At 36.4% G+C, this 26,033-nt stretch overlaps 1 protein-coding gene across 5 annotated transcripts in view; it reads left to right on the top strand.

Annotated features, from left to right (window-relative positions):
• The window catches only part of LOC124644797 (JNK-interacting protein 3), a 33,957-nt gene extending 11,394 nt beyond the window's left edge, over positions 1-22,563 (top strand). For 2 of the 5 annotated variants that reach the window (XM_047184367.1, XM_047184365.1), the window contains 16 exons: positions 2,322-2,539; positions 3,025-3,153; positions 3,607-3,734; positions 6,324-6,489; positions 8,002-8,150; positions 8,409-8,560; positions 9,252-9,406; positions 9,711-9,863; positions 10,313-10,420; positions 10,879-11,026; positions 11,762-11,954; positions 12,479-12,639; positions 13,107-13,267; positions 13,568-13,838; positions 15,333-15,554; positions 18,115-22,563. In XM_047184367.1, the coding sequence (XP_047040323.1) occupies positions 2,322-2,539; positions 3,025-3,153; positions 3,607-3,734; positions 6,324-6,489; positions 8,002-8,150; positions 8,409-8,560; positions 9,252-9,406; positions 9,711-9,863; positions 10,313-10,420; positions 10,879-11,026; positions 11,762-11,954; positions 12,479-12,639; positions 13,107-13,267; positions 13,568-13,838; positions 15,333-15,554; positions 18,115-18,236 (2,636 nt within the window). In that variant the 3' untranslated portion in view covers positions 18,237-22,563. Of the gene's footprint in view, positions 1-1,795; positions 1,814-2,321; positions 2,540-3,024; positions 3,154-3,606; positions 3,735-6,323; positions 6,490-8,001; positions 8,151-8,408; positions 8,561-9,251; positions 9,407-9,710; positions 9,864-10,312; positions 10,421-10,878; positions 11,027-11,761; positions 11,955-12,478; positions 12,640-13,106; positions 13,268-13,567; positions 13,839-15,332; positions 15,555-17,043; positions 17,156-18,114 lie in introns of all 5 variants that reach the window. The other 3 variants (XM_047184366.1, XM_047184364.1, XM_047184363.1) reach the window with 3 other exon arrangements.
• The last annotated feature ends 3,470 nt before the right edge of the window (positions 22,564-26,033 follow it).

The following is a 26,033-nucleotide window of genomic DNA, read 5'->3' as shown; positions in this document are numbered from 1 at the left end:
TTTATGTTACCGTAGCGTTTAATTTGTAGATACTTTAGTTATAAGTAAATACTTGAGGTAAAAAAGAAAGGAGTTTTTTTGGAATTTGTAAACCGACCTGACATTCAGTCTTCTTTAGTTCCTGTATAAGCATTTCACAATTCAAATGACGAACAAAAATTTATATCGGCAAATTAAAGTGATACTCCGAATCCGTGATCAAAATGTTACGCAAAACTTAAAAAGTTTGTCTCATTAAATGGTGGCTGGAAATAACTGAGCACCTTTTGTTTATTTCAAGTAGCTTGAAATATGCTTTTTAGTACACTTTAATAAAAATAATATATTGCTCTATTTTATATTGAAGTAACCAGTATGTTTCGCAATTCACAGCTGACCTAATTTTTTAATTAAACTATGTTGTTAATTTTAATTTGTACCTAATATACAGCCTGCTTTATTCAGTTGCAGTAACCCTATCTGGTTTTAAGTTGTAAATATTTATTATAAATATACAATATTTTATCGATTCATGTAGATATTTATTGATTTTCGGTTTACTTGTCAATTTCGGTTTAACATTTATTTTATTGAAGTATTTATTGTACGTAGCCTATTGTATTTTTATGAGATTAGTGCACACTTTTGCTACTATGAAAAAGCAGATATCTTAATATGCACTAAACTGGATAAATGTCCGAGCACAAACTTGCTCATTTGTTACTTATTTATATGCTGCTTTTTTCATATAGGGACTTTCATGGATCACCAGTACATTTGATAGCTAAATATTTTCAATGTTCGTCGTTCGTGTCGTTGTCGCTGCGACGCTTTAATTATTGTGCTGCAGTCGATCTGCTGTAGACTTTAGTACACAGTAATGTGTACCAATATTTGTTTGGGAAGTTATTTTCTGAGAAAATATGTACATCGTTTATAGTGGTTAAAGTATAATCTCATAAAAATACGTATATATCAGTAACATATCGTATACAGACACACAACGCCACTTAGTATTTCTATGTCTGAAATAACAAGGTATCGCTCATTTTATGTAGTAGAATTTATGTTCTTATGTTCCAAGCAAGTTAGCACATTTATATGTTGCAATATCAGACGATTTCAGTATTGATTGCTTTTACTGTTGCAAACGCCCAGTTTCTAGAAAACTCCATTTTTAATATTGTCCAATCTCAAGTGTCCATTCTGTTCAGCTGTATTTATAAATATGTAAGTGCGTTCATATCTCTCATGAGGCCATTTAAATCACCCTATAAGAAAATATTAAAACTGTCAATTGCTTCCTGATTGATTTTCTAGAAACCCGGTAAACAATAATATGAAAATAATTGCAGCTCAATAATTAAGCAAAGATTTTATTATGTTTATGCTAGTGTTGTCGAGCATCTTTGTACCATTGTTATGGTAAAGATATGCTTTACAATACTGAATGTCATCTAATCTTCCTAGGACATGGCCTTATCGGTTTCAGGTTTATTTCCCCTTTTCTTGGTCGCTTTACTCAAAAGCTATCTTGCATGAATGAAATCTTTGCAATACCTATCAAATATTAGTGTGTTAGTTGTGTCTTAGAACATAGAAGAGCTGACAGAAATATAATCTTTCGCTCGTAAACTTTATTTATTGTAGAATGAAATACGCAATGAATTATTGCGATTTTATGTCTACTTAAAGTGGCGTCGTGTGTGAGCATTTAACTAGTATTGGACATTAATAACTTTTCATAAAATACTAATAACTGTACGTTCTATTTCCATGCGTTCTAACAAAATGTTGCATCAACGCATGATTGCAGTTAACGACAATTATTTCGGTAAGTAATTTATAGACTACTGATTGAATTTTCGCTACCATTAAACGTAGTAAGAAAAAAATAGCAGCCCAAAAATATTTAGTGAATCACGACCGTCTCACACACTGCGTCGCATATCGTTGCAATTTGTATGCCACTTATAGTCGTTTCATTAATGTTAGTACATAGTGTTTCATTTCTGTTGACGCGATCAAATTGTTGTTGCTAACGCATGCGGCGAAGTGTGTGACGGGCCTAACGATCACTTGCGATTTCCTAAGCGCAAGATGCAAGTAAGTGAAATAAAAGATTCCTACAATTCTACAATCTTGCTCGACTTCAATCTATGAACATATACATACCTTCTATTCTTGAAATTAAATGCTATGAAATTCTGTCTTCATATTCCTGCTACTCTACCAACTCAGAAAGATTTTGATTCAAGGAGACTTGATTAGAGAAATCACTTTTAACGTTTCCGGCACTCGTATATTATTTTGCCCAAACTCACAAACATTTCACCTACCAGGAATGGGCAAGGAAGTGGAGAATCTTATTCTGGAGAATAACGAGCTGTTAGCCACGAAGAACGCATTGAACGTTGTGAAAGATGACCTGATAGTGAAGGTGGACGAAATGACTGGCGAGCTGGAGATCCTCAGAGAAGAGGTGGCCAACCTCAGTTCCGCGAGGGAGAAGCTACGTGACCGTGTCACTGAGCTGGAGGAAGAAGTCAGGCATTTGAAGGTAGGTTGGCTTTCAATTGCAGGACCAGTTTATGATCTGCATAGTCTTTTCTGGACTACAACTAAGAACTGTAGCTAAGAAGCAGTGTTTTACAAAGAGCGACTGACTATCTGACCTCCTTACCCAAGCAACCCAATTGGCTTCTGACCCGTAACGACTGCTTAAGATGTTCAAATGATAGCGGGGATCCACCAGTTTATTGGACAAGGTAATGCTTGAAGCATAGATTGAAGATATAGGTATTGAGTCTTGCTTAAGGGTTACGTGCAGGCACGGAGATAAAGTGGGTTTCAATTTTGATCTGTATAGGTTTGAGGCCTTCTATAAAGCCTCCATATAAAGCGGTTTATCCAGTTTACCGCTGATGACAATGAAGATATTACATTAACTCTTTTCTTTGGTATCACGTATTGGGGTTATTTCCAGAGTTCCCAATGGATTTGTTAATAAGTGTGATGTTTAGTTTTTGCGTGGCCATGCGACAGGAGACGGTGAGCACGAACGCGGGCGGTGGCGACAACAACGAGGATGAGGCCGACGTGCCGATGGCGCAGCGCCGACGCTTCACGCGCGTCGAAATGGCCAGAGTGCTCATGGAACGCAACCAGTATAAGGTAATATAATTTATTCCTTACTAGCTGATCCCGCGAACTTCGCATCGTACCTGTATTAACATTGTAAAACCAAAATAAGCTAAATCGGCCCAGTCATTCTCGTGGTTTAGCCAGACTAACGAGCAGCAATTAATTTTTAAATATAAGATTACACTTCATATACGAAACGACAAAAAATACAGAAAGTTTTTATATAAAAGTGAGTTGAACCCAGAATTGGGTTCTCTTACAGCCGACCATAAAGCTTCTCTTTTATTTTTTGAATGAGTATATAATTTACTTTTTAAATATAAGAAGGATAATATTGTGGCGAGATTCTGCACATCTCTGTAGCGAACTGGTATAACGTTTTTCAGTAGTGGAAGATTAGTCTTCGACTGAATCAACTTTTTCAAAACACGAAACTTTTAATAAGATCTTTTTACTTAAAACTTGTGTAATACGTTATGACAGGAACGCTTCATGGAGCTGCAAGATGCGGTTCGTTGGACGGAGATGGTGCGCGCGAGCCGCGTAGACTCGACTACCATGGATAAGAAGAACAAACAGAGCATATGGAAGCTTTTTAGTAATCTCTTCAGGTAATTATAATGGCCCGCCGATGTCTGATACGTAGGTGATGCTTCTAGAATGTTCGCAGAGGCTCTAGATACCTTTTTTTTAACGACATCTAAAATCATCAAATGACCCCTCCCGCTGTGGGTTAGCAGCGGTGAGGGGATGTTAGACTCTTACTGACTAAAAACCGTCGTGTTCCGTCGTAGGCCTTTTTATGTGCCAGGGCCGCGGTATCCCTTTCGAACAACCCGCAGCCCCGGCAGGAGGCTCTAGATACCTAAGATCAGCTTTTGTTGTAAGACTTAGGGCTTTCTATCGAGGAGGCTGTCTGACCCCTTTTGACCTATTATTCTAAAACGAACAGTCAACATATTTCATTATATACCTGCGACTCCAAGTAAAAAAGAAAAATCTGCAACATCAGATATATTCAAGAACGTTGAGAAAAAATGTCTTTACAATATTGAGACATTATAAATGATAACCCTTTTAGGCTTCTGCATATTGTGGATTTGAAGATTATTCACCTCACCCCTATAATTATTGTCGATTTAGCCATTACTTCTGACCTGACCTCTCGTACATGGAATCTATGCATCATTATTTTAGTACTTTATTTGTGTAGCTTGTATACCAAATGCCATCTCAATCGTTTTTGCTGTTTTACCGTGTTTGCCCAAAGACAAACAAAATGTATACCATAACCGTTATTATACTTTTCAAAAACACTCATTACGGCGGATACCAATTACCTATCCATCTGTTGATTTGCTTTATAACGTAGGTATCTGTAGTTATTCAGCTTTATTTCATATTTTTATTTACTGCATTGTTATTCATCCGGTTGCTAAGATGTTTATTGTCATTATGTATGTACAGAAGACGTGTCTGATCTGTATTTTGTCTTTGATAATATTGCTGAGCGCTTGTGTTTATATTTGTGTTCAAACATGTATTTGAGGTTAACGCCCATTCTTTCTCTGTGTGAGAAGAGGCCTGAGCCCTGCAGTGGTACAATGAATTGGCTGAAGCCGTTTATTTATTTGAAGATGAAATAGAACAATCTTTCCTCGTTTCATAAAAGAAGCCAATGCGAATATTATGAACTGCACTGCAATTCTGCGAATGTTTAAATGATCTAATATGTATTGTTAAAAGTTGAGACAGTTAAAAAGGAGCTCAAAGAGATATGACATAAATAAAATTGTCATCTATATGGCTCACTACCATAGATTCATCATAATCGGTTGTTATATTCTTTAAAATTCCCTAACTTAAATGCACTAGCCGGTTGATTCTGTCCCTGATTTATTATAACCTGACATTTATATTTCTAAATTACAAAAAATATAATCTATTAATTTTGCTTTTATTTGCCATGGCTATATTAATTGTTTAATTATGTTGCGAATGTATGTTTTTTTGAGGCGAGTAGCTGGCTTTGCAATTACTGCTCTGTGGCCTTGTCGAGTTATGTTAGCTCTAGACTAGTTATAATTGTTCAATAAGTAATTAATATTTATCAACCTTGGCCCTATTAACCAACATAAAAAAAACTGAAAATTCATTGAAATTGGATCGATAGCTACACGTATAAAGAAATAGAGAATCACGTATGTACACAAATTTACAGGCGTATATCTGTGTAAAAGAATTCAACTTAAAAAAAAAAAAAAACAAAATGCTTTACGTGCCACTTAAGTCTAAAACCTTGTCCTCGCTCGGCAATTGTTGCACAGCTAAAAATACTCTTATGTTGCGAATCAAATATGTAAACATACAAGTAGCCTTGTAAAGACTGTAAAACGCGAGTTTATTAAAAACGAAACTCAATATATACAATCCTATAAGTTAAAGCTGAGCGTTGAAAAGTCGATTTGGTCGTTCCGAACATTCATTGCGTATCATTTAACTGTACCTTGCACCTACCATGTAATTGTGACATTGGTTCGGAGTGCATTATCTATTTGTGCTACTCTCATAGACATGCTGTGCAGATCAAATTTTATTTACATGAATGTTCTTGCGTTTCGCTAGAATATACGTCAATGTACGTGCCGTCCATAACTATGCATCTGCTTTGCACATATTTTTATTACGATAATAATCTTGAGCAAGCAAAAATTTCGATAATACACTATTGTGTTACACTCCAAAAGTCTCGTGCTGAGTCACTGCCATTGAATCATCACCATCCTTGCTTTTAATGCTGATTGCGATCATTAATGCGTCTTCTATTTCATTATGAACATAACAAGATAATATAATAATATGTCAAAACGGCATCGTTAGCTAAAACAAATAAACAAATTCCATTAACAAATTAAGATCATATGCATCTTTCGTTTGTTTTATTATATTACCCGCTGTTTCCCGTGGTTTCAGCCGCGTCCGTCGGATTTACTCCCGTACCTGTGCCAAATATAGTCTAGATGTTACTCGGAGATAGTCTGGCTTTCTAACAGTGAAAGCATTTAAAACGGTTCCTTTAGAGTTCGAACAAAAACATTTTCCTTCTTAATTTTACAAATATAGATGACCACGTTTCTTTTGCCACGTTACTTCTATAGATGTCCATCTTTCCTTTATATACAATAATGTAATCTTTCCAGTTCAAGTGAGCGTCCACAACGACCGCTGTCGACGCCTCACCTCCGCGCGGTTGCCGCTCCTCAACCATCTATGCGTCACTCGAGAACTCAGGCGGATTTTTTCGAGACTCAGCTGACCGACCACCATCATTCGAGGAGACATGAACGCAGCGAGCAGTTCCGACAGGTATGTTCTTTAGCGGGAATGAAGGATTATTGAATTTGTATGTTGGGATAATACTTAGCTTAAATTGCAATGAATATAAATGGTATATTAGAGGTTGGTGATAATAAAAGTACTTACTCGTAATAAAATAAGTAAAGGATTTTTTTTTGTATGCATAAGTATTATTTAAACTGATTAGCAGATAAATAGAATAAAATGAAAACCGTTCTGGTTATCTAGTGAATTTCCCAATGGCTTTGATGGTGGTGGCCGTTGATGCCCTGTATAAATAAGCTACGCGTATTTTTTTATTTTAAACTGTCATAAAAACAATGGCTTCAGGCTTTATCTGAATTAAAGCAAAGACCCCTGCAACAAAGAAGGCCTCTCGCTTATTTATACATACCTTGTATAAGCAAACTTACATCCCTATTTGGCTAAATCGTGTTATTTCTTAAGCTTTTTATAAAGCCGGTTTCCGAGCACCATTGCCGGCCGGCGGTTTATTCGACAAAGATGCTCGCTCAGAAACCGGCCATAATTAATTTTGTATGTATGTGTATTTATTAATATCTAACTAAACTATTCCTGTCGCTTTACATTCTTTCTTTCATAATATTTGTATGTATTTTATAATAATTTGCACCCTAATTATAACTAGATACGTATTCGCTATACATATGCCGCCTCGTTTCTTCATTCGTACGATACCTTCTTTAAGAAGATTCGCTCTTTGTTCGCCTTTTAGATATTCCCAATATTAGGAATCACATACATTTCATATGAACATGATTACTCCATTATACGCACTTTTAGATGGGTTCTGAATGGTTTTATAAAACTTTTTAAAGCAGACAATATCACGCAAATTGGCTTTAAATTCTCACAAAACTCTTTATCGGTACGCGGAGCTTTACAATACCTAGTGAAGTTATTTACATTGATAACAAAAACGACAAATACAAAGCATTTATTAGCTAAAGTCTGCATTGAAAACTGAGTCTTTGCAACAAAAACATGATAAAATGAAAAAAAAAGAGGAAAGATGAAAATTAGCCAGTCGACTCATAAACATCAGTTCGCCACTTTTGCAGTAGAACAATCATTCGCGTAGGCTGTAGCTCACTCATCACCACAGCTTGTGCTCCCCTGTCGAGATGCTTTTCACTTCATCCAGTGTACATCTCCCATAGACTTGTGTGTTCGTTTTCAATGTGCCATCTTTGGACCCAATGTTCTGTTTGTGTTTTATTTTCATTTCTTCCTCTCCCTGTACCTAATTTCCTTTCCTTTCTTTTGTTTTCAGCTGAATCAATGACGGCACAGTTTTCAACTTATTGAACAGTGCTAGTGACATTAAGTGATATTAGTTATAGGCATGTGTATAGTGTTTCGTATTTATAGTTACTTTATATGGTTTTAATCGCTAATTAAATATGTACGTTTATATTTGTGTTTGTTTTTCCCCGCTTCTCCTTGAGTTTGTATGGGTGTTACGTTGATATCGTACACATTGCGTGTGTGTGCGTGTAGGTGCGGGCCCACGTCCGCAAAGAAGACGGGCGCACTCAGGCCTACGGGTGGAGTCTGCCCAGCAAGAGCGGCCAGGGACAAAAGGGCCCCAGTTCGGTCACGTCGCTTTCATCGGGCGGCGTCCCGGTACCCGTACCGGTGTTTTGCAGGTTAGTCGTAGTCTCAAAACGTTCATAGACATCAATTACAATAACAACATAGTCTCATTTATGATTATGATTTACTTATATATTGTAAGTTGAAAGGCTGAGTCTGTGGTCTACTTACATACTTTTCTTCTTCATAGACGTCGTCTTGTGACGGACGTACCTTTGCTTCATACCAAAAATGTTAACATATTAAAATTTAATAAATATTAGGATTACCTATTGTCCTATATTGCATTCTAAAAGTACTTTCAATTACAGACCTATAGCTGAAAACGAGCCCCGTATGACACTGCTGTGTGCAGCCGCCGTCAATTTGAACGGGGGCCGCACCCCTGATGGTGGTTGTATGGTCGGAGAGAGTGTGTTCTATGCCAACCAGGACGACAAGACAGAGAACACCATGTCACTAGGTAAATATTTCGTATTATTAGTGCAAGTCATTCCATCTCCCGAGCCTTTTTTCCAACTATGTTGGGGTCGGCTTCCAGTCTAACCGGATTCAGCTGAGAACCAGTGCTTTACAGTCTTTCTAATAATATGTAGGGTGACTAATAATTAGTGAGTGATACCTAAACACGTTATTCTGGTCATGATTACAAACAACTTTTTTATATTCATTGGTTTATTCAAAAAAGCAAAACAGCTGTCTGAAAGATCTGGCGAAGTCTAGTTTAAACCATTTATATTAAAGTAAAGATTATAAAAAAGAGTTTCTGTGAGAAAGTTGTATGCGATCGTGAGTAGAATCATGTGTTCAAGTATCGGTCACTAATTACCTAGTCACCTTAACTTTAGCCAAATTGTACACGGAAGCTGTTGGTAAACATTTTAATAAAGAAATTAATCACTTGCTAAAGGAATTTAACTTCTGTGGAGAGCATCTATATGTATCTAGTCAGTATAAATAGTAAAGCTATTCCCCTCGCTTCTGTATAAAGTACTCTGTGCTACTGGATATAAAGAAGCCTATAACCGTGCTCAGCTATCTGACACTGAAAGAATTTTTCTAATTATTCCACCAGTTTCTGAGATTAGTGTGGTCAAACAAACATCTCTTTACCTTTATAAAATTAATGACTTATATAAACCTTTTATCCTCAGCGTACGAGATGAGCAAAGCTCAGTCGGTCCATTCTCCCGAAGTGGAACAAATAAACCAGCAGTTGCAGTCCACTCAGAACGTTGAATACACGGAAAAAAACTTATCATCCCTAGTCTGGATATGTTCCAGCAACCAGAATAAGGGCATTGTTATGGTAAGAAAGATCCTATTATATTATTTCTACGAAAACATCTGGCACACGATTGGTTTATAAGTTATAGCTTTATAAACTTACCTGATATCTGTTACTTTAGAACTAAGGGTTACAATTTGTTAAGTAATTAAAGTTATACTACATTTAATTGAATGCCCATTTGAGGTATCTTTCTTAAGCACGTGAAATCAAAAAGGACAATTAAAAACTACTAATCAGTAAAACACGTGCCCGTAACAATCCTCATGGGTGTACTTTATCACAAAACTAAACGAATATGTCCTAAAATCGATATTAATTTCAGATTATCGACGCGAACAACCCAGCGGAGGTGATAGAGTCGTTCCCGGTGACGGATAAACATATTCTATGCGTGGCCTCTGTGCCGGGCGCCGTGGCTGAAGACTACAGGGAATATCAGGAGAGAATCGCTGGCGCCAGCGAGAAACGACACCCTGTATGTGTTTATTGTGTAAAAGTAGCCTATAAGAAATAAGTTTCAACCCAATACTACATTACACAATACTACATACATTACACAAGTATCGATGTACAGATGATCTAGAGCCAATTTTCAGGCTTTAGTCAAACTTTATTTAAATCGCTTTTTAATTCACTTCTTTTTTTTGGTTCTTGATTCACTGGGCTGTTCTTAATAAGATACATTATTGTTATCCTAAAAGAAATGAGACTGTCGGAAACAGCAACCTATGAAATGTTTGTCTAATTCGTTACTTTTCACCACATCAATATCAGCCTTTTTATCGTCCCACTGCTGGACACATGTCACCTCTCACATTGAAGAATTGAGCGCTAATAACAACTGTGATTCCATACTTGACAGTCCTGGTTTCCTCAAGACGTCTTACTTCAACTTTCTCTCCAACTGTCGTATGTTTCTTGCAGTCGCTGTTCTGTGCCGGTAGAATAGATTCCGTGGATGTGACCTCGAAGAACAACGGTAGCGAAGAGAACGGTGATAAGGATGCCGTCGTCGTCGGCACCACGCGCTTGGTAAGTAAAATTATGTACCATCTGCCTAGCCTTTTCCTTGTTAGGGTTTTCTCGCAATATCATTGGATGCAGCTAAGTAACATTATTTAATCTCATTACTAGATTATTTAAAATGCAGTTGCATCTGCTCCGACATAAATATACCGCTTTATGTATACTTGATCATCGCGTCTCTATGGTAGGGCTCGTATGATGTTTCTCGCCTTAAGTATAGCCAGAACAAGATTATTATGAAACAATTATCCCTATATACGAGCACGCATGATTATTCAATTCTATTCAGCCTATGTCCACAAAAGTAGTATCGATAAGTTTGATCACAAACATTCAGCAAAACGGGAAAGGGGAATAAGTTTCAAATTAAAGTCAGCAAGTCTTTATATACAATATATAATCCATTCATCTAATTCAAGAACTTACATTGTATACAAATAGTATATAACTAAATATCTTCACAGGTCAAAGCCCCAATACTGACGCCGCCGAGTACGCCAGTGAACGAGCCCGAAACGGCTCCGCAGCCACAGAGCGAAGAGCCGGCGGTAAAGGCCGACGATGCCGCGCCGGCGCCCGACAGCCCGCCGCTCAGTTCCACACCTGTTAATGGTAAATACATACGTACATTCATTTTATACTAGTTTCCGCCCGCGCCTCAACATAACTGATTCTCGTAGTCGGATGGAAAAACTATGTCCTTCTCCCGGATCTACCGGGAGAAGGACATAGTTTTCCTTCAAAGCTTAAATAGCAATAGCTCAAATTTTCAGCTCAATCAGTCATGCGTGATGGTGTGACTGAGGGATATAGGGATTTATATAGTTTATAGAGAAACAATACATTGTTTAGAGGGGGTCTTTAGTGGGCAACTCGATAAGCACATAATGTAGGATTAATTTAGTTTGAAATACATATGCTTGCTTAGTTGGAACCACTGCTAATCTGGGGCCCATTCCCGTAACGTTGAGTGTTCTATCGCACGTGTTTGTATTCGCACTAGCTTGGCGAGCCGCTAGTCAGTTAATACGCCAATAGCCCTCCAATGGCCAAATCTATTCAACTCGGTTAGCCGGGCAACATGATACCCTTTTGTCAGACTTTCTGGACCCTAAATTCCCGTAACGACTGCCCAAGAATGGACAAATGAACCGCATCCTCTATTCAATTGTATCCAACTACAAACTAAATAAGTCCCTTCTACATTGCAAAAGGACCCGACAAGCCTTATTTCGGTCGCTTCCCGTGAATCATCCAGAGAGACAATGTATTTTTTAATTTAGACTGATAAACGCTAAATGCTATTTATTAGAGTTTCTTATATATTTTTTTAATATTTTGTTTTAGGAGGACATCTGAACTCCCCGGAACCCGGCATCGAGGCATTCGCCCAGCAGCAGTCTAAAACGGACCCGCCAACAGAAGCCACTCAAGAGTCTCGTAAAATGTCCACCGTTATGGCGACGATGTGGCTCGGGACTAAGAGTGGCAACCTTTATGTACACTCCGCTGTTGGCAACTATAAGAAGTGCTTGGCTAGGTGAGGATATTGTCAAGATTTTGATGTTGTTGGAGGACCTCAAGATGTATTGAGCAATTGTTCATTTCTTGATCCTACACGTCAGTTGCATAAAGCTCCTTTAAAGTTAAAACTTCTTTAAATCGATTGCTGACTCTTTCTTTGTTCACAAGATAAAAGTATTAGCAATAGATTTAATGAAGCTTTAATTTTAATGGAGCTTTGTGCAACTGACGGTTTATTACATAACTTTTTAGGTTTTGGCTATTTCAATCATCATCTCAAATAAATGAGGACTATAGCATTTTGATAGAATATAATTTATCTATTCGTTTATCTACCAGTTTATATCTGTCAACTGTTCTGCACCATTAGTTAGCAAATATAAACACCCAGTTACCAACGCTCTTGGATATTCCTTTCCATTGCGCTTACCCCTGTAAACTATTCATATTTTAACAAACATACAGGTAAACGAAACACAAATGAAATCCAATCAACAAAAACGAATATCAATTATTATATTTCCTTATTTTATTCTGCAGGGTGAAGTTAAATGACGCTATACTGGCCATCGTAGCTTGCGCGTCTCGAAGCATCGTGGCACTCGCTGATGGTACCGTCGCTATTTTCGCGAGGCATGCGGATGGACAGTGGGACTTTGGACAGTATTGGCTGCTCACTTTAGGCGACCCTAAGTGCTCTGGTAAGCAGTGACGGAGTATGAGCATGAGAAAGGTCGATATAATTTTCGTTTGAATGTAATATTAGTTTTTGCTAGCGAATTAAAATATATGAAATGTCCTAGCATCGCAGTCAAAGAGAAATTGTAATATATGTATTTCTTTAATATACACTGTTGGTAAAGAGGCTCCCCACTGATATTTATAAATGGCTTCTGCTCAGCGACTCTCGTGATATTTCGACCTATATTTCATAAGTATAACAATATTAGCTGTTTCCCCGCGGTTTCACCCGCGTCTCGAGGGAATTTTTTATATTTTTATAAAATATAGCCTTTGTTACTCGGGAATAGTATAGCTACCCAACAGTGACAAAATTTTCCAAAATCGGTCGTAATAGTTTTCTTAGTCTACTCCATTCAAACAAACAAACAATCAAATCTTTCTTCTTTATAATATTAGTGTGGTTAATACTAAACAAATATTTCAGTACGTTGCCTAAGTGCGGTGGGGTGTACAGTATGGTGTGGCTATCGTAACAAGGTTCATGTCATAGAGCCTCGTTCACGCTTGCTACTGCACTCGCTCGAAGCTCATCCGAGGCAGGAGAGTCAAGTGCGCCAGATGGCTTGCGATGGAGACGGCGTTTGGGTAAGTACAACTTATATTAAAGATTTTTTAACTAATAATAAAACCTTTTAATGTATAAAAATAAAATAGTGGTTGAATTAGTTTGGTCTGTCCCATTACCTCATTGCGTTACTGATGCCACATAAGTATTAACTGTGCTGTGAGGGATCTCTATATCTTTATCATATTTATCATTTTTCCCTCTATAATGTAATGAAATGGCTTAAAAACTCACACTTTTATTCAGTTTATTTCCTTCCCATAGTATTTTTTTGAATAAATACTTAGTATAGATATTGTAACGAATTTTTTCTCCACTAGGTCACAATCAAAATGGACTCAACTCTCCGTTTATACCACGCTCACACTTACCAACACTTGAAAGACGTTGATATAGAGCCTTATGTGAGCAAAATGCTCGGTACGGGCAAGCTCGGGTTCTCTCTAGTCAGGATTACGGCACTACTGATCAGTTCGGGACGACTTTGGATCGGTACCAGTAATGGAGTGGTTATATCTGTGCCGCTGTCTGAAGGGTCGAGTAGGGACCAGATTGGACCCCAGCCGTCGACTTCCAGGTCGCCGGCGCAACGTAAGTTATTTGTTTTTTGTTTATTTTTTTGAATATTGTTTGATTTTTTTTATATATTGAATAAATCTACCGAACCTTTTCCCTATTATGTTGGGGTCGGCTTCCAGTCTAATCGGCTGCGGCTGAGAACCAGTTTTTTACAAGGAGCGACTGCCTATCTGACCTTCTCGTTACCCGGGCAACCCAATACTCCTTGGTTAGACTGGCTGGTGTCAGACTTACTGGCTTCTGACTAATCGCAACGACTGCCAAGGATGTTCAATGACAGCCGGTACCTACAGTTTAACGTGCCATCCGAAACAAATAGACCAAATATAAAAATAGGTGGCCAACGTCGTGCATAGGGGCACCGCCTTTCGTATCGTTTTTATTGCATTCTGTTCACTAAGTTAAAGTCACTAGATAAAAACAACAATATAGTGTACACTACTTCTTATGTTAATTGCTAGACCACAAAATCGTATCTACATCCCATATTTATTCAGAAAACAAAATAACTATACTTCGGCCGTTCAGAGAATGCGTTCCTGACACCTATCAGTTAGTCACGACTAGTGATGGGCACAACATAACACTGAGTTCGTTACCGTTCCTTCAAAATGAACCGCCGCATTATTTTAAGATTATTTTCGTTTTAAATTGGCGGAATCATTTGTTTTATATTTTAGTTATTTAAGTGGAAACCAAAAAAAGGTAATATTCATATAATAAAATTGTTTTATTTATTCTTTGTTACAAGTACATTGAATTGAATGTGCGAACAGAATATTAATCAGACTCCGATTTGCTTGAGGAGGTGGTGTCTTCATCATCATCTTCGCCTACATGTATAATTATATTATTATCAATAACAGAATCAATCCTGATATCTCGGTCTAACAAAAGCCGGGTAATCAAATAAAAACAGATCGAAAACACTTGAAAAACGTGGTCTATGCGCACGAAACGACAACGGACGACTGTTTTAGCGTCACAAAATGGCGGCCCATAACGCCATTTGGGGTTACCATTTTTAATCTAAGTATAAAAATGCGGTTTGGTCATAGTTTTATTTTTATTTTTCATAAAAGTTATAATTAAGTCTTATAGTCCATTATTTTCCAATTCTTAAAAAGAAAATCAAAACGTATTATTTTATATTATAACTGTATAAGAACAGATTACGATACTTGCCTGTTATTTTTAGCACAGCACTACAAAATATAAACCGCTGACATAACCTTGTAATAGCGCAGTATAGATTTAGAAAAATATTGTTTACCAAGTTATTTGACACTCAGTTTGGCACAAAATTATAACATTCATTGATTATTGATATAATAATGTTGTTTTAATGCTCCTCAATTGTTAAAACGGTAAACAACCAGCAAAAATATTTTTATCGTAACTGCAACGCCATTGCAAAGTTACGTCGTCAGTTCAATCGCGACGTGTCAGGAACGCATTCTCTGAATGGCCGAACTATAGCATACTAAACTAAAACTTGTTCCACAGCGGCCATAGCGGCATGTCCTACCGGCAACATACCGTGGTGCTCAATGGCGCAAGCACAGCTTAGTTTCCACGGCCACCGGGACGCCGTAACATTCTTCGTGGCAGTTCCCGGAGTCGCCGGCTCACCAGCTCGTACCCCCGAGTCTCCGAGACGACATTCACCGACTATGCCACCGATGCTGGTTATATCGGGTGGCGAAGGATATATTGACTTCAGAATAGGTATGTTTTTTTGCCTTCATACTGCCGTTAATGCATCTCATTATTAGTAATAAGTGTATGAGTGTCAGGCGTCAGGTAGCAAGTCGGTTATGTAAAGTCTGTGTCGATATTTGCACGATATTAAGGATAAAGGTTAGGTGGAAGAAGGTCATAGCAAACTGACGACTCCGTTCCTCCAGGCATAAATAATATAATTCGCGCATAAGAGTCTTCAAATAATATTTGAATGATATAATTTTTGCTGGGTATCGGCAGAGTCGTTCAAGTGCGCAATGAGATATGCAATGCATTGATATTGACTAACTGATGACTGAAGTTTGTTAATAAATTAACAAATTCGTACCAGGCTCCGAAAATCATCTTAATAAGATCATTTTAATGAATCAACAATTCTAATACGTTTACAAAAAACCATCACGTCATTATATTTATACTGACAGTCAACCATTATTGTGTACTAAAATGCTAAATTTTCGTCAACGTATATGACAATGTATCACAGCTAGCATGATTTTACTTGATACGTGTAAGCAAAATCGTAAAGAGTTGTAGTATTGATATTTAAACATATTTGCTCATATACATGGTAAGCTAATGCTAGAAGTATTATTTGTTCGTACGTACAGCAGAGGTAACAGAAATTAGACCCAGCCTCCACGAGGAGTTTTTAAACAACCAATAGACTTTTGTTATTCTGTTAATTTAACTGCATTTGACTTGACGTTTTTTTATGAAATGGTTCTTGTAGTTTATTATTGATAGCCAATGTCTGTTACAAAAGCGCCTTGAGTCAACGGTGTTTTTCTCTTGTCCCATTTTTAAATACTGAATCAAAAATCGACAAAAAAATGCGATTTCGACCATTACACTATTTCACCAAAACGGCGTCGATTTTGAATCGCTACAGTACATGAGAAACTAGCCATAATTAGGAGTATAATTCTATAAGCATACATTCATCCATGAAACTCGACCATAGCTATTTAAAACTAAATCAAAACAAGCAATATGCACGTTAGTGTAGTTTAAAACTCATCCCCATTGCGTTTAGTGAGCTTTGCTTAATAATAGTAGACTATAGTATGACGCTTATACGCTTCAACGCATAGTAATAAGATTCGTTTTATTTTAAATGTAGGAGTAAAGCGTTATCATAAGGATTTGTGCCTATTGTTTGATTTGAATTTCAGGTGTTTTCTACTAAAATGTGTTGATGTTTGGTATGATCATTTGTCTAACACGTGGTGTGGACGTTTTTGTTTTGTTTTAGCTTGCAATTTTTATTCGTCAAATTAGTATTTTTACTTTAGAGCAAAGCAGAAGCATTTATCAAAACAAAATAAAAAAAATCAAGACTGCTATGTATTGTAAAATAAACAGTACTTAACAAAAAATATTCTCTCACAGTTTTAGTGGAAAATACGAACTGAATAGGCATAATGCAGTTAATGATTTTAATTTCCCCGGTTTTTTTCTTTTGCCGATATAGAAGAGCATGCTGATGACATACGTGACACAGCCTCCCACGTCATTGTATGGCAGGTCTTAAGAGACTCCTGAACGTACCTGAACGTAGCATAATTAATTTATATTTATCACTGGTACGTTACATTTTAGAATAAAACCAGCATGATTGCTTGCTGATACATAACACTGAAGCTAACAAAAGCATGTAGTTCACGTTTAACTTCGACATACAATGGGTCTTCATAATCGAGGTTTTGACAGCTGTCATTGCTTACAAGTGTATAAGGCAGAGGAGAAAATCTGCCAGCATTTATACACCAGATAGACGTTGGTATATGGAAATATGTCACGCTTTATGTGTTTGAGTAGTCTGTCAAAACCTCACATCATACCATCAGTTCACGCATATTAGACTCATTTCAACTTACCACTAAACTCAGTACTAACACATTGGTTTTCGGTGTAACACATTCGTCGGCAGGCGAGCACGATGTAACATAACGTTAAATGATTATGTTCTTAATATTGCTAACGTGTATATTGCTAATACCAGTATATAGTCATGTAAATATTAACAGACAGTTTCTGTGTTCAATGTACGATAGACTACTTGTAAGATAATGAATAACAACTCTGAATGTGTTATTTCTCTTCGCTTTGATGTCGCTAAACAAAAGACGATTTTACGTGCTGTAGTGATGCACTTTTGTTTTGTAATGTTCTAGCAACATTTTTGGGAGATGCAGCAGAAACCTTGCTGTAATACGAAGTATACAGTTTGTCTACACACATAAAGTTCTTTATCACGTGTTTCCTTAAATGTGGTAGGAACACGCTGATCATTACATGTCACAGCAGCAACTGAAATAAAAAATAGCTCTTTTCTCTTTATTGTGAAGTTCAATTTTTTTTTTCACTTGTCTATATTTATCATTCTAACAAAATTCCCATCGTCTTTTTAAAGCCTAGATAATAATATGTTATTGGAAGCCACGATGCAAAAATTTTCAGGTTCAACATATCACTGGGAATTTGTGAAGTATGTAATGTTACGTTATTTAGACAAAATAATCAGTGTAAGTTTAATTTGCAGCGGACTCGGAAATGGAGGACAGTGTGGTAGTGGCCGAGGACGGCGCTTCGAGCGGCCACAGTTCGCTGGCCGAGCGCGCTTCCAAGAGCCATTTGATAGTGTGGCAAGTCGCGACCGCCTAACGCAAGGCCAGCCGTGTGCGACTCGACTCCGATTCGGACTATGTATATGTGTGTACGTCCACCAAACCAGCGACGCTCATCAACGCGTAAGTTACGTAGTTATCCTCGAGGATTTACAATAGGACGACGGTTATGGAGATGCATGGAATATGCCCACGGACGAAGGAAAGATTAGCGGAGATGACACAAGGCTGGTAGGTCGGTCGCCTTCTTGTAGGTCAAGTACGGCAGGCGTGATCAGTTACTAGAACTAACGGGAGGTTCGGGTTTCTTGTCTGATCTGTCTAAGATTGGTATTTATTGATTGGTAAAGAAGGCGTATGAGTAGGAGCCAGCAACATATATCGTCCCCTGAACACCCGCATTTTGGCGCGCTACTTTCTTTGGAAATTTTCCTTTACAACATCTCCGCTAGTCATTTTGTTCTCCGCGAATATACCTTTATATGTTTGAAGCTGTTTGAAACTGTCATTCCGTGCATGAACCTATGATGTACCCCGTAGATTGATGTGTATTAGATTCTGTGTCGGATTGATTCACTTCGTTCTTTATCTGTGTTATTATTTAAGTGAATGTTTCTGTTCTGTCCTGCTGTAAGTTAATCTGACATCAAGTTATTATGTGTAAGATCTAAGCAGTCACAAATGTTAATTGTCTTATTTAATATCGAGATATGTAATAGCTTAATGTCAACCTGACCTTATGAATGTACCCTTCTCTATTTCCTGTAATCTGTGTTATAGTTGTACTCTCTGTCACATCTCCAAACCGTCGAAGCAAAAGGATAAGCGAAGTGTCGGTCGATCAGTATTTTCTTAAGTAAAGTTTTATATCTCACGTGTTTGGTTGCAAACGCAATTAGGAATTGATTTATGTGTGGTGTCCTTCGTATCCATTTTTATCCTATTTGCATTATTTATTAATATAGGATATGCTTATATGGGGAATGATTGTGCAATGGACAGGATGATATAAGGTCTGCTAATTTGTTATTGTTACTCTTCAAAGGAGTACCGTCATACATATCCTAAATTAACGAGTAATGTGTAACTAAATGTGTTGATCACTTCACACACACATGTCCGATCGTGATGTCTCACATGGCATTATATAACTAAGTTATATACACTACTACATTGTATCATTCATATAGTTACTATGTGTGCTTAATATTTGGCTATATGGTTTCTTGGCGCTATAGTCGTTATTTAATATTGCTCACGTCAAGAATCGCTTGGCCGAGGGCGATGTTTTTCTTTAAGTTGTGTCGACCTCTGTCCAAGCTTAATCTCATTAAAATTATGTACAAGATGTAACCACCAAATAATACGTTTTAGTAGTGTTAGTTAGTTTAAAAAAATATATTGAACATTATATTATAATAATAAATACACGATAGTTATTATAAATTTTCTCAAGGAATGTGACCATTTCGGCTGTGTTGTCATCTGCATCACAATTTTATACTTTAATTTATTTTTAGATTTTTATGTAATGAATTGAAATTATTTCATTTAAAATTTTAATTATTTTAGATGTGGGGCGATACTCTTGCGATTAATGGATTTATTAATTAATACATATACATTGAATTTTATGATATAGCTTACTTGTATTTTATGAATTTCTAAGCAAGTGTATCGCTCTCGAGGTAAGTAGGAAATTTTATTTCGACTGAATCTTTTTAACGTATGCTATGAAATTATTTTTATTATTTTTCATTTTAGTAGTTGCTGGTGTTATTTTTATCAAATGACTTATGGTGCATAAATAGATTAGGTATATAATATTCTATTGTATTCACTATGTCACACGTGAATGTAGCCATCACTAATATCTGGGGAATATAATATAACTGGAGCACACGATACACGAATATAATGGTGGCATTCGTATAACGCTGCTTTATTCAATAAATATCATAGTGCTCGCATCAGGTCTAGCTACAATAATGTAACAGTACTTGGGTACCAAAGTTATTGGCCTGAATGCGCCGCACGGTTCGTGTAACAAAATCATAATTATTTACACGACTCATTAAATAACCTTCATGTAAAGTAACAGTTATTTTTGTAAATACATTCGACACGTTTTTCTGCTCGTGTGTACTCATATTCTATTGGAAGTTATAGTTTTAATTAGTGCTATATGGATCATAACGTTAATATATTAAGTTATTAAACAAAAGATTACAGCGAACGCTGGTTCGAGGGTGTATAGACGAAAACAGCTTAGTGTGGGCTTCTGATTGAAAAGTGAAATATTCATGAGTCTGCAGTTTGGCTATCTTTCAGGTAGATGCTGTCACCGGTCCATGTCACATGCGATGTAGTGAACCCTCGCTTTATGTCGTTTCTATGTGTAGACCTACTTATTTAGTTCAGAACGCTTTCGCACACATTATCAAACATCCTTATATTATTTTCATACGCTAACACATTCTACTTGAGAAGGTTTTGCATTATTTTATCATTATTAACCATAAAACAATTACCAATTAATATTATTTTACAAATAATTATTGCTAATAATATATACACTATAATAGACTAGTTGACAAACAGTTGTGCTAATACACGTAGATAACGTCTCTTTCCGGGTTACTGCAATATTAAACAATCTTTAAATACAACCGTATTTTAATAGCAGTAGTGATAGGTTCTTGTGGCGTGCCTAGAATGGAATTTGAAGTAAATAGATCTTGGAATTTTGTAATTATTATCTACATTGCATTCAAATAAAAGTGTTCACCTTTTAAAATATCATAATTAATATTAACAAAAGTCGACAAGCGAACCATTTTAGGACAGCTCGAATCGATGTACTCGCGTAGTTTTCGATTCGTTCCCATTGGCCAGTTAAATCCTGAACCATCGTTGACTGTAAGTGCTAGTCAAAATATCGACATAGTATTGTAAATTTAGATAGGCTTACATTGTTTTGCTAACGTAGCTGTAATCGAGGTTGATCACGCAGTACTCGCTGTTGCCGCGTGGGTGCTCAGCAGCGGCTCACGAGTGCCCGGTGATACGCGGACAAAACATCGGTACATTTGTGATAACATTTTCATAAACGAACTTAAGTAGCGTTTCATGGTGTCTGCTCCACAAAACCGCGCGCGGAAGCTCTTCTATCTTATAAGAAGTAGCACCTCGGTCAGATGACGGCGATGAGATTACTTCTAGCAAATATGAGAGAAATACTAATGGCCTTTACGCTGGGTCATAATGCGAATAGATTATGAAGCAGGTTTTACTTAGGGCTAAGATAAATATTTGAACCCAGCTTTGCAATGCGACGGATAACGTTGAGTTTATTTAGTTACTCAAGCGATAGATCGTCTGCGTATGCCTTGTTAAAGGAGAACTAAGTCAAGAAGGCTTTATGTACTGAACGTAGATTGTCTTTGTTCGTGTCTGTTTGTATCTAAGTGCTAGGTGTATTTCGATGCTATTGCTAGGGTGCGTTTTGCTAACAACTGAGATGTTCTCACGTTAAACAAACGATAGCTAGGTAATGTACCGAGAGACACTTGTCTGTGAATACTAGATATTTGTGATCTGATATTATAGGTGTGCTTAGTTAGATACCAATCTTTACCGGCCGAGGTTCTAAAACCACTATTTTAGGCGGTTCGTTGGTCACTTAAATGCAGATGCAAGAGTTACCGCGTGTGAATCGAACTTAACGTATAATATGACTGAAAACGCATAATACGTGTTGAAATTGAAAATTATGTTATGAATTGGCTATTATTTTTATTTGTACTTACTTTTGTAATTATTTTCGTTTCCTGTTACTTCATTGTGTAAACTGTGACATCAAAATTTATTAGCTCCGTCTAAATGATTCCTGCGAAGGATATTACTGTGTTGTAATGGAAGGAGTTTTACACGAAGTTCTACGACTTTTTTATGTTAAAACTTCTTTCATTTCCACGCTGTGAACAGTCAGTAGATTGGCTACAAAATGTACAAATAGGTCACATCTATGTTAAATGACTTGCGTTTATTGAAACAATATGTAGAAGTGATAATACGTTGTTTGTATGTTGTAACCTATTTACTTTATACAGAGTAATAATACCAAACTAGCATTAATGGGTTTGTAATTAATCATTTCGTATATTGACTTCTGCAATATTATTTTATGGAAATTATTTTTTATTTATTTACTTTTTTGTATTGTAAAAATCGGGACTTATAATAATCTTTTTTTTTATAAATTTGAGTCATATTAAACGTAAAAAAGTCATGTAATAATACTACATAATATTGATTACTGATATTTTTTCTGTTTTAATTGCAATTAAAGATGCTGAAAATTATGTTATTGTTTTATTTTCCTAGTTATATTAGGTACCTAGGCCAACTTACGTTTAATTAAATTATAAGATCATGCACCTGCCTTCTTATTCTTGCTAGAGCAAACAACGCAAGAGAATGCAATAATGCTTATTATTTATGTTAAAAATTTTCAATTGAATGTTGTACCCAGGCTTCAAACCCCCCGGCATCTCTCGGCCCTGCAGTAGTTCATAGACTTAAGAACTAAAATATAAGAGTACACGATAAGCTAAGCTATTTAATTGTGCATTAAAATAATTCATACAAAGATAATTGAATGATAGTTTATCGTGACTTGAAGTTTTTTAAAGATCCAATTTTAATGTCGACTTGAGCTAATGTTTCTTATATTTTCTGCTCTGCAGGATAGGTCCTGGTTTGTAAATCTAGACGTAAGCATACAAGCAAGAATGTCCAACAATAAATAATATTCAAATCTGTATTCTCAATAGTTGGACATCTTATACATACTGGTTGAAGCATAGTTTCAGGATTCTACTACAATTAAATAGATTGGCAATGCGTGACAGACAACCACATTTGTGGTAAGATTCTAATCGCACGTACTTTGGAGGCGGCTCCGTATGTATCAAACGCAACAAAACCCGCCATGCTTTTTAATGTTCTATGATCAAAATCAAGAAAAACCTTATATACAGATTCTTTAATTGAGTAGACGTGTAAAAGTTGCTCAACAGATGTATTTCATGTTTGGCTTCACTATCATCCTTCGATTGCCGATCTATCTAGATGCTATTCTATATCTAGGGTTCAACACACTTTAAGATTGTCGTTTTCGAGTGGAAATCTTAATCAATGTTCATTTAAATAGGTCGGTCACGTGGGGACCTGCTAGAGGTTCTCCTGAGAGTAGCTGAAGTACCTGCTTTATAGAAATAAGAACAACGAACATTCCTGCTTCGCTACCACTGAAGCTTCGAAGCCGAGCTGACCAAGCAGTAGAATTTTTCGTACCTGGCATAAGGTAAGCTGTGATTAATAAAATTGTTCAACTAGGGCCCAAGTTCATCGACAATTTCATCATATTGATTTGTGACACTTACGTGAATATAAGCCATTTAAACAAAACTTCTTTTACGGGCAGTCTGCCATGGATGCTATAAAAACTAAAAAAACATGCTGTGAAAATGCTGTAAAACATTTGTTTATTATGTCATTGTATCTAATTCCATTTTCAAAGCAATGTTTTAAGAAAAAACGGTCGTTTAAGTTGTCGGTGAAAATGGGTCTAACTATGTGTATGAGACGGCCCGTTATTGTCAAATGTAGACGTCCAACGGGTTGCCTTTATATCGCTCAAATGTTATGCCTTTTAAGTCGGTACTTTGATAGTTTAAGCTTTGAAGTTAATCACTAGAAATCATTATATGTATAATTTTGTAGGTACAAAATATACGGGTCTTAATGTTTAGTCACAAAAAATATTATTAATAGGATATTTATTATCTTGTTATCGATAGACAAATACCATTGATGCATAGGCAGACATCGTATTCAAAATGGCTTCTCGTCCATTTCATATTTAACTTACGTAATATTGTGATGAGAATGAAAGAATTTTAGCTGGCAATTTTATTTAGCACTGTAGATAATAAAGTGTACTTAAAATTCTGTATTAACCTTATGCACAAATAAACGTTTATTCTTAAATCTATTGGTGTGTTTACAATCTACCGTACTAAATTAGTAGCATGATCTTGTTTCGCTGTAAAGTTTGCGCCACGTGTTGCAACCGCGTGGCTGGTGGGAGGGACTTCAGCGAGTGAGGGATGAGGCAGCCCCCTCTCGTAGTGGGGGACGGGTGGCTGCTTGGGGGAGGGTTGCCTAGCAACGGCGTTGTTTCCCACCCCAGTCAGCTGCGACGCGACCACTGCGCCATCTACAGTAGCTAGCGGTCAATTAAGGACGCTAGACGCCAGCTGATTCGAAAGTAAACAAACAGTTTACTATTAATAAACTGAATGGAATAACTTATTTCTTTGCTTTTATAATTTCCTACTTCGGTTATTATTTATCTAACAATGAACTGGACATCTGTTGATTTGTTTGAACATAACTGATTAGGTATGTATAGTCATGATTAGACGCGGCCACGCGCCTTGAAATTAGAGTAACATATAATTTCCAGTAGGTGTCGCTCGTTGTTTCTCCAGGCAGACTATGTGAACGCGTAAAGAAAAAAGTACCTTCAGCTAAAATGTATTATTCAATTTTCTTTAGTGGTTCTATAATTGCCATTTTTTTCGCATAGCCATATACCGATATCTGATCGAGCTAATCAAAGTAAATTAATATGATCATGATACCTTATCTGCTAAATTGATCGGCTAATGTCAAGTTCACACTAATAAATTCGGTGGACCTCGCGTATTAAATTGGTTATAATACCTTAATTAGATCGATAAACTGTATCAATAAAATGCCTTTTATTCAGTTAGTTATACAGATTATTCTGTCACGTTTACTCAGGCAATAATCTTATTAATATTCCTTACAAGTTGTGGCCTAATTATCGTCCCCTGTTCGATCCCTTTTTTCGGTTTCCTTCGGGTATTTTCGCTGAAAGAGAAAGCGGTGTGTCATGATGCTCTGCCATATACCCATGTGTAGATAAATGTATAAGTATAATGTATATGTAGTCCTATTCTCCCTTCGCGTCGATTAGAGGTACGAACAATAGGAACATGGGAACATGTGTAATTTTAGAAATAATGTTTGCGCTCAGTTACGGGAAGATATTATCTCCATGAGTAATGAGTATACATTCGCTATAGGCTGGAAGGTGCATAGGATCTTTACTCAGTAAGTGTCGTTAAAAAGTTAGAAAATAGGCTGCATTGAGTAATCCCAAAAATATTAAGAAGACCATCTTTTTTAGGATTGCTTAGATCAACTTATTTTCTGACTTTCTATTGCAGAGCTTGCAAAATTTTGAGGGCGGAACTGCTTTCTTTATCTTTTATCAACTGTCTATTAGCTCTTTTGAATTTAATGATATACTTAAAACAGATTTTTCTGGTTCATGTTACCTACCTTTAAAAAAAAACTCGATTTCATGTATTGAAAAATAACTGTAATAAACTTTATTATTTGAATTCTTTTTAAATAATTTTATGGTCTCTTCACATGAATAAAATGTTTCGAGACAGTATTGTTTAGATAATCAATATATTTTTTAATGTTTTACAACCACGATATTGTTCTTTTTTGTTTTTTCAGTGGCAATGTACCTACATTGTTTTTGTTAACTATGTTGTAACTATTGGGAAAAATGATATGATAAAATATTATGTAGGTGAAAGGTATAAATTATGTGAATGTATTCATGAGCACGTGGGTGTTCACACGTGTATTTACAAAGTGGGAAGTGAAATAAAACCACACCTATACAATACAATTTATTTTATGTATAATGAAAATAAATCTGTAC

The sequence above is a fragment of the Helicoverpa zea genome, chromosome 31 (assembly GCF_022581195.2).
Source record: "Helicoverpa zea isolate HzStark_Cry1AcR chromosome 31, ilHelZeax1.1, whole genome shotgun sequence".
NCBI classification, from domain to species: Eukaryota; Metazoa; Arthropoda; class Insecta; order Lepidoptera; family Noctuidae; genus Helicoverpa; species Helicoverpa zea.
Note: the sequence above shows the minus strand (reverse complement) of the source record. Positions and strands in the feature narration are given on the sequence as shown.